General features: G+C 41.6%; 1 protein-coding gene across 2 annotated transcripts; it reads left to right on the top strand.

Moving 5' to 3' along the window:
* Positions 1 to 6,766: 6,766 nt before the first annotated feature.
* pcdh18b (protocadherin 18b) lies at positions 6,767 to 12,891 on the top strand. 2 transcript variants are annotated; one of them, XM_082177787.1, is made up of 4 exons: positions 6,767 to 9,632; positions 10,000 to 10,055; positions 10,388 to 10,548; positions 11,523 to 12,891. In XM_082177787.1, exons 1-4 carry the CDS (start codon positions 7,140 to 7,142, stop codon positions 12,263 to 12,265), a joined length of 3,453 nt encoding a protein of 1,150 aa, XP_082033913.1. In that variant the 5' UTR covers positions 6,767 to 7,139; the 3' UTR covers positions 12,266 to 12,891. The 2 variants fall into 2 exon arrangements, with proteins under 2 accessions (XP_082033913.1, XP_082033912.1); XM_082177786.1 differs by having other exon boundaries at positions 6,769 to 9,632; positions 9,967 to 10,055.

Genomic DNA, 12,891 nt, shown 5'->3' with positions numbered 1-12,891 from the left:
ACAATGCCATCCCAGCTCATCAATCTTAAACCTGGCGTGCAGAATTAACGACCTCGCTTAATGACTGATGGCCAGAGCCCACACGGCCCACTTATTAGCACCACTGTTTACTTCTTAAGCTATTCAAACAAAGAGACTTGACTTCTTTCTCTATTCTCTCATGTGTTTCCCCCGCATCTTTAGTTACAGTGATGAGACTCGGGGGTTGTTTTTGGGTTTAAGTCAACTGTCAACAAATCCTAAAAACTACAGAAAACTAGAGATCATTAGCTGCCTTTCTGGAGCTGTTCTTAATTATCAAGCCCACACTCTGATTCAATCTAATTGCCCATTAGCAAAACAATTAGCTATCATGCTAACATTGACTAGCGCTAAAAGGATTGTAAAGACCCTCCACAGTAGGCTAATGTGATGTTCAGCTTCTTTTTCTTTTTGGGCAATTATTTTGGATTATGAATGAGACGTATACTGCACTAATAAATATGATAAGGCTCTTAGGGATTTAAAACTTTAATGAGCACTGAAATGTCTTAAAAAAGTGAATGCTGTTACACTGACACACTAAAGCACTTCTGGTTTACTTAATCTGCTCTATCTTTAGTACTGTGGACATTCATTAAAAAAACACACATACTGCTGTTATTGTTAAATAAAACTAACAAATATTTTGTTAATTTAAATAAAGCTGAAATAAAATATAACAATTAGATTTTAAAAAGAAAATAAATGTTGCCATGGCAACACGTTCTAAACTACTGAAATAAAAATAAGCTAAATAGAATTTTTTTAAAACATCAAAAACTAATAAGATATAGATATCAAAGCTAATATAAATATTAATAAATACTATAATTGTATATAAATAATACTAAAATAACACTACTACCACAAACACACACATATTAGCACTAAGAAAAGCAGAACTACTGTAGGTAGGCCTATACTTTTACAGTACAAATGAATGCCACTGACTTTAACTGCATGGACAAATATATATACAAAAGTTATACTTCATTTTATGTGCATCGCCAATGATACTGTGAAAAGACAAAGAGTTTCAAAAATAAAACAAAGAGCGTATGTGGCCTAATACAATTTCATAGCTGCCTTAAAAAAATAAAAATAAAAAGTTAGACTCTAGCAACAGCAGGATCTATATGGTATTCAATGACACATATTTTCCTGGATTTTCAAGCCTTAAAGCAACAGACACTGATTTCCTTCTAAATCCACAGAATGCTTGGACAGATAGATGGAATAATGCATGAATGTTATGAATAGACAGACAGACGACGAATGAGCGCTGAGGTCGGCACATATGCACTCTTAAGCTGACCCAAAGCCATACAGTGTTTGGATTAGACAGAATGGGCAGACGATCACATCCTCTAGCTATAAAATTATCCCCTTTACCCTCCATTGGAACCAGAAAGATAAACATACTCAATGTTTTTATAGGTGTGTGTGTGTGTCTGGAGTTTTAATTGAACACATTAGGAGAAGAGATAGAGTTACTTGGCTTAACTCAGAGGGGGTTCTGTCACTCTCTGGCTCTTACCATAAAGAACTTTTATACAGGAAACCGTCACAGGCCGTAAAGTGGGAATTTCTATGCTTTTATGATTTGCAAGGCGTTACTTAAGAATGCGTTACTTTATTTCTTAGTTCGTTAAAGTATATATTGCTCATTCGTATTTGATAAACATACAGTTTTCTAAAGATCCATTTAGGGTGGAACAATGTTCTTTCCCTTGTAAATCACATTTAAACCTGCAGCACCGAAGATATTCATTTGATACAAAGTGTAATCTGGGGGTGCAGATCTGCAGGCGAGAGTCTTAAACTGCTAAAAAAAAATCCAAAAATAACATGAAGGGAGTGTGAAGAAGAAACCGGAGAGTATGAAAAAGAGAGTTGGAAAGTAGCGGGGAGAGAAAGTGGCTCTGTTTCTTTGTGTAAGGTGATCCTTCGCTCATAAGAATTTCCACAGAAATCAGGCTGACATTGTGAACACGTGGCGCACTGCCGTCCCAGGCTCCCCAAAAAAGACCCCCACACATCTGCCAAACCAAGCAGACTGGGAAAGGAGGGAGGCTTTAAATCTATTGCATACTGAATGAACCCCCTTCTGAAATATGTCACCTTTGAGCCCCCACATGCGCAGAAGTCACCAATGCCCCCAGAAGTGTGCGTGCCTTTGTGCTCTCCGAGAAAAGAAGTGTGTCGAGAAGAACGAACAATAGGTTGTTTTTCCCCCCATCTCCGGCACTGTCATGTTTTGTGAAGTCGTTCTCAGAAAAAGGCTTTGAACTAAAAAGACAAGATATTCCTCTATGTTGAACAAAAAAAAACAGAGCGAGGAGGTTCCATTTGTCAATATGCAGCTCTCTGATCAGCTGAAGGAGCAAAAGAGAGCGAATTGCTTCTTGAAATCAGATAATCCGTTCAAGCTAACCGAGCTGTAATGATCAAAAACAGAAGAGCGGTGTTTTGTGAACTCTAAAATATAAACAGAAAAGCATTTTATGAACGTGACATCAGATATAGGCGTAGGTTAGTGGCATGCAGACTGAAGCAAGGTATCATTCGGCTACAAAAACAAGTGATCAGGTGACAAAGCAACAGCTGCCAGACGGACGGGAATCGGCCTCTTACACAGATTCTGTTGCGCAGACACACTCTTGGTCTGTCTTTTTAGGACACAAATCAGAAAACAGAACATTCACGTCTTTGTAACTTTGTAAGCTGAGTTTGACTGAATATATCAAACGGCTGCTTCTCTAAATGTTGGATCTCAGTGACTTTTTGGTTAATCGCCAATGTGGTACTCCCCTTTTCCTTGATTTATACATTAATTCTGAGATATTAACAGAAAAAGTTCTGTCATCATTTACTCACCCTCATGTAGTTCCAAAACCTGTGTAACTTTCTTGCTCCTGTGGAAAACAAAAGTTTTGTTGGTATTTTACACTGCCTATGGTCATTGCACAACTCAAACAAAACCCCATCTCATGAGAAAACATAACTATTTGGTGAATTCATATGAATTCATACAATGTGATTCGTATGGAAAGCATGAAGGTCCACCCCTCAAACCTAACCGTCTGTGGTGTGTAAACAGAAAATGTACAAATGAGATTGTATGAATTCATATTAGCCACCAAAAACATAAAATATTGATGAATGTGTGAGAGTGTGTTGAACGATGATGATGAGAGGCAAGAGGAAGCTCAAGTGAACTTACAATACTACACTCTTAAACAGTCAATGGTAAAGCGCATTATCTCATTTTTAGTGTCAAGCTTTTTAATTATAAGCGCAGATTGTTGCAGACATATCTCTGATGAGCTGATAAACCCATCCGCAATTTAGTATTCCCTGACTACGAGATGCTGACAGCACACTTTTCCATTATACTTTCTAGAAATGGCACATATCATAGTGCAGAAAGCATAGAGAGATTTCAAACTCTTTGAAATGCCTTGAGTTGCAAACAATTAAATTAAAAGGGAATTTCATCCAACACCCTTTAAAATAAGTTCAGCAATTTTTATTAATTTTTTTAGTTTATTTTTTTATCAGGAACCATTTCATAAAGGGATAGTTCATACAATCTTCTGTTGAACATGATAAAGAATATATTTAGAAAAAGGTCTCAGTGTTTTTGTAAAGAGAATGGAAAGCAGTGCGTTTCAGTGTTGTTTTGAACCCCATTGACTTCATTGCATGGACAAACACAGTAAAACTATTCTTAAAAAAACTTGTTTTCCCGCAGAAGAAAAAAGTCATACAGGCTTGTAACAACATGGGGTGGGGAAGGATTATTTCATGCACAAGCACAAATAACTAGACAATATTAAGTTCTGTTTGGAACGTAAAGGGTTATTCTATGACATCTGATAGTAAAATAGCTTTTTGGTTTGTATTAGGACCTTTTTAAGAGTTAACATGGAGATTGTGGGAGGGCAGATTTTTCTCCATGACTCATGTGGAAGAAATATATCTTGCTCAAGTATAAACAGAAAGTGAATGATCGAGATCAGCAAACTATTTCTAAACAAACGCACGTGTGCGTACCTTATGTCTCGAGAATGTGTGTCCTATTGCGTAAATCTCCAACTCTTCTTTGGACGCAACCCCCAAAATGTAAGACACAGTCAATAAAGGTTTCATGAAGGGCACATGCCGAATGATTATGACCTGCCACGAACCGAGAGAAAGCAAAGAAAGACAGAGGAAGTGAAAAACGGGAGGGACGGTTTGCGAAAGCTCGGTATGAGAAATAAGGAGGAAGGGAGATTAGTTGCCACACAGGCGGCAGATGCTCGCGTGCCTTTACAAACACCCACGGTGCCCTCTCGACCCGCGGCGCCGGAGCATTCCGCCGTTATTCCCTCCTCCCTCCGCGCTGCGCTTCCCCGCCGGTTTCCACGGCCCCTCTGCGAATTGCGACGTCCCACCTGCCACGCTCCATTGTGCGCGCGATCCTTTTTCATTTCAATGACAAAGTTAATTCCCCCCACGCCCCCTCCCTCTCTTCCAGCCCGGGGTGACTTTACGACCACAGCTTGAAATGCATCTCAAATCCTCCTGTCCACCAAAAAAAAAAAAAAAAAAAAAAAAAAAAAAAAAAAAAAGCCATCTGATGAGGATATACGACGCCGCCAGATTTCAACACCCGCTTATATTGTAGGCCATGTTTGCTTAATTGGGCTGCTGCTGTAAAACTATTTACTTGATTATAGCTTAACTACACTCAACTGTTTGGTCACTTTACGAACAAAGTAACACATGTCGACTTTTAAAATTAAAAACGTGAGGACAAAGACTCAATCAATAGTTTAAAATATGGCTGCGTAATTTGGTTCTCATACAAGCTACTTTAAGAGTGCACAGAACTGCACAGAAAACAACAAAAACATATAAACTATATATATATATATATATATATATATATATATATATATATATATATATATATATATATATATATATAATCTGTAAGCATATCTTTTTTCAGAGCTAGCTAGCCTATCTCATGCACTTAATTCTAGTATGTAAATAGCATATGTGATTAGCATCTCAACTTGCTTATGCGCATCTGCTTGAGCACATGCGTCTTCCCCTTATGGCGTGTGAATAAACCACCCACTTGTTTAAAACGCCACCGACTCGAAATTCTTTGAGCATGAAACCTGATAAAGAAGTAATGAAATTACATTTCGAGGATGACTTTCACACGAAGAGGAAGAGTTTCCCGAATGGATATCAAACAGTAACTTGCATGAGTAAAACATGTAACTTTAATTTTGAGTGTGACAAACGCCTGAGGTTCAGATACTAAGAACCTGTGCTTGGCTCTCTGGGAACAACCATTTAATGACAAATTGAATATGATGACACATGTCTTGACTACATACAGAAAACACAAACTAAAATATTACATTTGCTTACAGAAAAACAGTGATTGATGGGCTGTAGTCAGGGTCACTGCTGTGTTGAGCAGTTTCGCAGAGAACAGCTTCAGACTTCAGCTGGCCCACGACAGATGGACAGCCACAGGTCACAGGACCGAATTTCAATGCATTCTCACGGTGCATCTCCATTCAGCACACGTTCTATTTTATCAGAACGCCTCTACAAACATTAGGCCTTCGATTAAACTCTTAATGAATTTGTTGTAGTGTTTAAACAGACTATTTGTACGTGCGCTGCAATTGTATGCGTTAACTACAAATGCGTTACGCGCAAAGGATCAGATACCTTATGGATAAAGTTAAAATGGGTTTATTTAATAAAAACATAGAGTGAAATCCACTAATTCTAGCTGTGTGTTGCGAAAAGGTGTTTCTCGCAGGACTGACTGATAGGCTGTAGTGGTTTGGGTTTCCTGGACATTTGAACCAGATGGCCGTGAAACTTCCAGAAGCTCATGTTTGCTTTTTGTTTGTGGGTGAACGCGCATGATGATGCTAATGCGGCAGAATCAGAGATGGTGAATCGTAAAGTGGCATTGTGCACAGGGGCCGAGTGTGACCTCAGTGAGAAATCACATTGACTGCGGGTTAAGGGAGGTTGGGGGAATCCTTTTCACAGCGCGCGATTCGCCACGCGCGCAAACTCCTCCAGCGAGACACAAAAGCGCGCTGATGTGCTCTCTGATATCATCCAGTTACCCATCATACACAGAACTCTAGCTGTGGTTTAGACATTGTATTACAAAATTCCCTGGAAACTATGTGTAGTATAAAAACGACATGCTATTGTTGTTTATATTAGTGCATATATATTTAATGTATAACATTTTTTCTTACTCAAGATTATAAAATGATTGGTGCAATAAATACGATTTTAAATATTAGAACACTGTAAGTTGCTGCATTTTAAAGTAAAATCAAAGTGAAGCCAAAGTGATAACTTGCAGGGATCGACCACTAGTTTAATCAAAGTTAAATGGCAAAGAAAAATGAACTGAAACTCTGGAAACGTAGTAATGACAGAAATTATAAGTTAAATAGATGGACATAAATATGTTATAATAATTAAAGCATTTCAACAGTGGGAAGTAACCCAAAGTGTGCCGGGGTGACTCGGGAAACTTTGGTCTTGAATAAATGTCCTTTTATCTATTGTTATGGCACACTTCTGAAACTCTGTCCTCCTCATGGTGAGATCTGCTTGCCAGCTCCACCTCAATCACTGCTCTTTCTTTCCTTCATTCTGCCTTTTCTTTTCTTTTCATGGATGTGGGGCGAGGAGGGGAGGCTGGAGTTTGGAGAGGGTGGGGGCCACAGTCTGAGGTGGGCTGCAAGGGGCCAGTCAGTGTTCTCAGAGTCACAGACAGAACACACACACACACACACACACACACACACACACACACACACAAGGAGCTGCGCCTCCCACACAACCGCGCACCAACTCACACACAGTCAGACGAAGAGGAAAGTGGATGTGTGCAGCACCAATACCGCGTCTTGATGCTTTCTCCGAGGCGCTGAAAATACACAGAGAGGGGAAGTGCTGGTTCCTCGACTCCATTTGCATCTGAGGATTTATCATGCTTTAATTTACACCGAACAACCGACCAGCCAGTTTTCTCTGTGTGCGGAATAAGTACTTTGCGCACGGCTTCAAAAATGGGAACAACTAAATACTGCAGCGACAGGAATGTACTGTTTTGCAAGATGCTTCTGAAACTTATACTTCTGGCGGTCGTGGCGCACAGTGTTTCGGGGAAGACTTTAAAATACAAAGTTTTGGAGGAGCAGAGAGTCGGTACTGTGATTGCCAGACTGAAAGAGGATGTAGCCGGTATATTATCCAAACTCCCGAGCTCCGTGTCTCCAAGCTTCCGCGCGATGCAGAGAGGCAGCACCCCTCTACTCTCCGTGCGCGAGGAGGACGGAGAGATCAGCATCGCCACCAAAATCGACCGCGAGAAGCTCTGCGAGAAAAACTTAAACTGCACTATCGAGTTCGACGTGATCACGCTTCCCACGGAATATCTCCAGTTGTTTCACATTCAAGTGGAAGTGTTGGACATCAACGACAACGCTCCCCAGTTCTCGCGCGCCATAATCCCCATAGAGATATCAGAGAGCGCGTCTGTGGGCACGCGCTTCCCTTTGGATAGCGCGTTGGACCCGGATGTCGGGGAAAACGCGCTACACACCTACTCGCTCACTCGGAATAACTTTTTCAAAATCGATATCAGGACGAGAACGGATGGCGCAAAGTATGCAGACCTTGTTGTGATGAGGGAACTTGACAGGGAAACACAGTCCAGCTACCAACTACAACTCACAGCGTCAGATTCTGGCGTGCCGCCGAAATCTGGCTCAACACTGCTTAAAATCAGCATATCTGATTCCAACGATAATAGCCCGGCGTTTGACGAGCAGGCTTACGTGGTCAACCTCCTAGAAAATTCATCACTGGGCACACTACTGGTGGACCTGAATGCCACAGACCCAGATGAAGGCAATAATGGCAAAATAGTGTATTCTTTCAGCAGCCACGTGCCACCCAAAATCCTAGAGACCTTTAAAATTAATCCAGATAATGGCCACATCACTCTAATTAAGAAAGTTGACTACGAAACTACTTCCTCATATGAAATAGACGTGCAGGCCCAGGATATGGGTCCCAACTCCATTCCAGGCCACTGTAAGATAATCATCAAAGTGGTTGATGTCAACGACAACAAGCCAAAAATCAACATCAACCTTATGACTCAGGGCAAAGAGGAGGTGGCCTACATCTCAGAAGCCTCCCCTGTCGATACCTTCATCGCATTAGTGCGCGTGGATGACAGCGACTCAGGTCTAAATGGTGAGGTTGTGTGCCGTCTTCATGGCCACGGGCATTTCCGCTTGCAGAAGACCTATGAGAACAACTACATGATTCTCACAAATGTGTCTCTGGACCGTGAGAAGCGCTCTGAATATAGCCTGACGGTGATCGCTGAAGACCGCGGCTCGCCAAACCTATCCACCATCAAACACTTCACAGTGCAGGTGCAGGATGAAAACGACAACCCTCCTCGCTTCGAAAAGAGCCGGTATGAAATCTTCAAGTCTGAGAACAATTCGCCAGGGGCATACCTTACATCAGTGGTGGCTACTGACCCAGATTTGGGCTCTAACGGTCAGGTGACCTATTCAATTGTGGAGAGCCAAGTTCAAGGTAGCTCTATTTCAACCTATGTGACCATTGACCCATCCAACGGGGCTGTGTATGCGCTCCGAAGTTTTGATCGGGAAGAAGTTGGCCGTCTTTCGTTCACCGTGCAAGCGAGGGATGGCGGAGGCCCATCTTCGCTTAGCAGCAACGCCACTGTTTTCCTCACTGTACTAGATGAAAATGATAACCCACCCATCATTGTAGCTCCACTACTAATAAACCACACAGCTGAGGTGCCATTATGGAGGCATGCTGAGCCTGGTCATCTGGTGACAATCATAAAGGCCACAGATCGTGATGCAGGGGCCAACAGCGAGTTGACTTGCTCCATAGTTGGTGGTAATGATGAAGGACTTTTTGTCATTGACCCACGCAGATGTGAGTTACGAACCAACGGAAGCGTTGAGGCCTCTGGGCATGAGGGATTTGATCTCGCAATCTTAGTACAAGACAGAGGGGCGTCGATTCGACTCTCAGCAAGGGCCATTCTGCACATTAGTCTGCGGGACTATCCAGAAAGCTACTCCCTGAACCCTTCAGACATAAACAACCAATCGGTTCTAGACGTGTCTATGATCATCATCATCTCCCTTGGTGCCATCTGTGGCGTACTTCTCATCGTCATGGTGATGTTTGCAACCAGGTGCTCGAGAGAGCAGAAGGACCCAAGACATTCCTATAACTGCAGAGTAGCTGAGTCCACCTACCAAAACCATCCCAAAAAACCTGCCCGGCAGATCCACAAGGGCGATATCACATTGGTCCCCACTGTGAATGGGACCCTGCCTGTAAGGGCCCATCCTCGCTCCCCGTCAGCCTCACCTGCTCCAGAGAGTCGCCAGAGCCACCACAGCCGCCAATCACTCAACAGCCTGGTCACCATCTCCTCCAATCACGTGCCAGAGAACTTCGCCCTAGAGCTTGCTCATGCCACACCCCCCGTCGAGGTAAAAAATGTGTTCAGTAACTATTTGTGAATTCAAAGTGAACCCCGTTTATTCCTATTTAATTCCCCCTAAACCTGTTACAATATCCAATGTTTGTTTTATTTATAGCATGTTTATATGTATATCCATAGATTGTTTCATTATGCTTAGTATCCATCCATATCATTCCCTCATTCACCCCACCAATCTCCTCCCCTCTCCACCCGATCACTACCATGGTTTGTTTGTATTTGTGTTGGTTTGCTGTCTGGTCTGCCATTATTCATTTTTATTTCCATTTTTTTTTCTTTCTTTATTTGTTTCCCGCCCTGTTTCCTTTTCTTTTTGGCTATAGCAAGTCTCACAGCTTCTGTCCATACTTCATCAGGGCCAGTACCAACCCAGACCCAGTTTCCGTGGCAACAAATACACCCGGAGCTACAGGTAACCAATCACACTTCAGCCTGTTGCCACCTTTAACAGACCGTCCTACAGAGGGTTCAAAGTTCTAGTCCGTGAGAGTCTGGACACCCTGGAGAACTTTAGTAACAGAAGCTGACGATACATGACAGCCTCATCATGTTAGCAAGTCAGCTGCCCTTTGAATAAAGCCTTTTTTGTTTATGCATAAACTGCTCCCTCCTTAAGAGGCCCATTTCTTCTTTTTTTCAAAGCACCAATAAATTAAAAAGTAAAAAAAAAAAAATGATAGTGGATATACTGTAGCTAAGTTAAAGGTATTGTAATAGCTAATTTTGTTTGTTCTTTGTCTCTAGGTATGCTTTGAATGAGATGGATAAGTTCAGCCTGAAGGACAGTGGACGAGGGGATAGTGAGGCAGGAGACAGTGATTGTGAGATGGGGAGGGAGTCTCCTCTTCTTGGAGAAGGCTTCAGTGAGCTCTTCACTCCTGATGGACACCACAGACTGCATCCAAGTAAGCAAGAGATGAGATGCTGATGAGGACTCCTTTAGACCTCACGAGGCTGTAGATACCAGGCCTTGATTTCACAACATTTGGGCATACCTTTAAAAAAGTTAAAAAAAAAAAATGTAACAAAGAAATGTAATTGTTATCTGGACTGCATTACTCAGACTTCACACACACACACACACACACACACACACACACACACACACACACACACACACACACACACACACACACACACACACACGCACACACACACACACACACACACAAACACACAAACGCACGCGCACACACACACACACACACACACACACACACACACACACACACACACACACACACACACACACACACACACACACACACACACACACACACACACATTTGTGACTATAACCTCCATTTTAAACATTTACAATGTATCTCTTCAAGATGAAACAGCCTTTGAAACACTACATTTATATGTTGGAGAACAACATGATTTTTGATGGAAAAAAATATATGCTTGATCTATAATACAATCATGAATGTGACTAGAACATGAATTGGGTTGTGCACGGGGATGGACCATATATTTCTGTAAATCAGCATGTTTAATCATTCATTCTCTGCATGAGAGAGTGGGCTAAATGAGGGCCTGTTTTTCAAATGCACCAGATTGGACATTTATTAACTGTAAGATCTATTATAAATGGCTTTTCAAAATTAATGGCGCTATAATCAGCCCCTAGAACATGAATGAGTAATGTCGAACATGTTCAGTGAACGCTATAAGTTGGCATATTTGATTTGTTTTACATAGTCTCTAGAAAACAAAGCTGGCTCGGATGGAACTGGAAAGACTTAAGTAATTTGGCTTCCAATTGATGTATTTGACAAGCTAAGGGTGCGTGCAGTCTTTGCATGTTGTGCCAGAAACAGCAATCATTAACTAACCACTTCCATTAATGCCTTTGTTTTCTTTCTGATCACTGTAGCGATGAAGCTGTGCACTGAAGAATGTCGTGTCCTTGGTCACTCTGACCAGTGCTGGATGCCTCCATTGCCTTCCCCAGCCTCCTCTGACTACCGTAGTAACCTCTACATCCCTGGAGAAGATCCCCAGCAGAAAGCCACCCCAGAAGCACCACAATCTGGTGAGTCAACACTGAGGAAGAAGAGTTTCTCTACATTTGGCAAGGAGAGTGAGGAGGGAGAGGGGGAGGCAGGTGATGGGGAAGACCTGTGCGGAACGACATCTCTGCTGTCTGAAATGAACAGCGTGTTTCAGAGACTCCTCCCCTCCTCGCTGGATAATTACAACGAGACTAATGAAACTGAAAAGGCAACAGCCTGTGCTGCAGGGGTGGGATCGTTGGAAAGAAGGAAGGGCCACTTACCTGGAAAGCCAAGCCCTGCCACTTATCAGCAGAACGTGGCTGTTTGGGCTGCTAATACACACTTTCAAAATCCTGGACATGGCCACGCCCCTGCTAGTCACATGACTGCCCTGGTGGCTCCACTCCCCGCCCCTCTGCCAGCTCCCATGGCAACAACAGCGTCCTCTTCGAAATGGCTCCCTGCAATGGAAGAAATTCCGGAGAATCATGAGGAAGATGAGTTAGAGTCTGTGCTCGGTCATTTGCACGGGAAGCGCTGTGACAGTCGCAGCGAAATTATGGACGCCAGCGAGCTGGTTGCAGAAATCAACAAACTCCTTCAAGATGTCAGGCAAAGCTAAAGACTAAACTCTCGCTCTCTACAATAAAATATTTTTTTATATATATATATATATATATATATATATATATATGAGACTGAAGATAAGATATGAAAACAAAAACAGAAAAAAATGCAGAGACCTGCAATTGTCATTAAAGTTGCATTTCTGGATGTAATGTGTTTTGTGAATGCTAATTATCCAAATGATGTTTGTATTTTCTGGTTTTGGGCCACAGTGTACACAATGTGAGTGTATTTATCTTTGTATTTTAAAAATACAGTTTGTAGTCTTTATATTTATATTTGTGTATATACCTAAGTTAAAAATGTATATAAAGCTATCAGATTTCTATTTTTATATATGCATGTTGGAAAAATAATCAAGATCAACATGCTTTGATGTAAAAATTCTTATTTATTCTTATTTCTTATTTATCTTTCTCTTTTCATTGGTATTGTTATATATGAGCATAATATAAGTACATGAATATTATTGAGTATGTGTTATTTGGTGGGGTGGGACAGGTATTGAAAGCATGTTTTAGGGGTGGGAGTGGTATTTATAATGGTGTATACTTTGTGCCAACTTCTGTTTTACAATAAACAAATGACAAAATAAAGAGAAATGAAGATATGTCAAACATA

Source organism: Leuciscus leuciscus (assembly GCF_965113295.1).
Source record: "Leuciscus leuciscus genome assembly, chromosome: 8".
NCBI classification, from domain to species: Eukaryota; Metazoa; Chordata; class Actinopteri; order Cypriniformes; family Leuciscidae; genus Leuciscus; species Leuciscus leuciscus.
The sequence above is the reverse complement of the archived record's forward strand: the minus strand, read 5'-3'. Positions and strand labels throughout refer to the sequence as shown.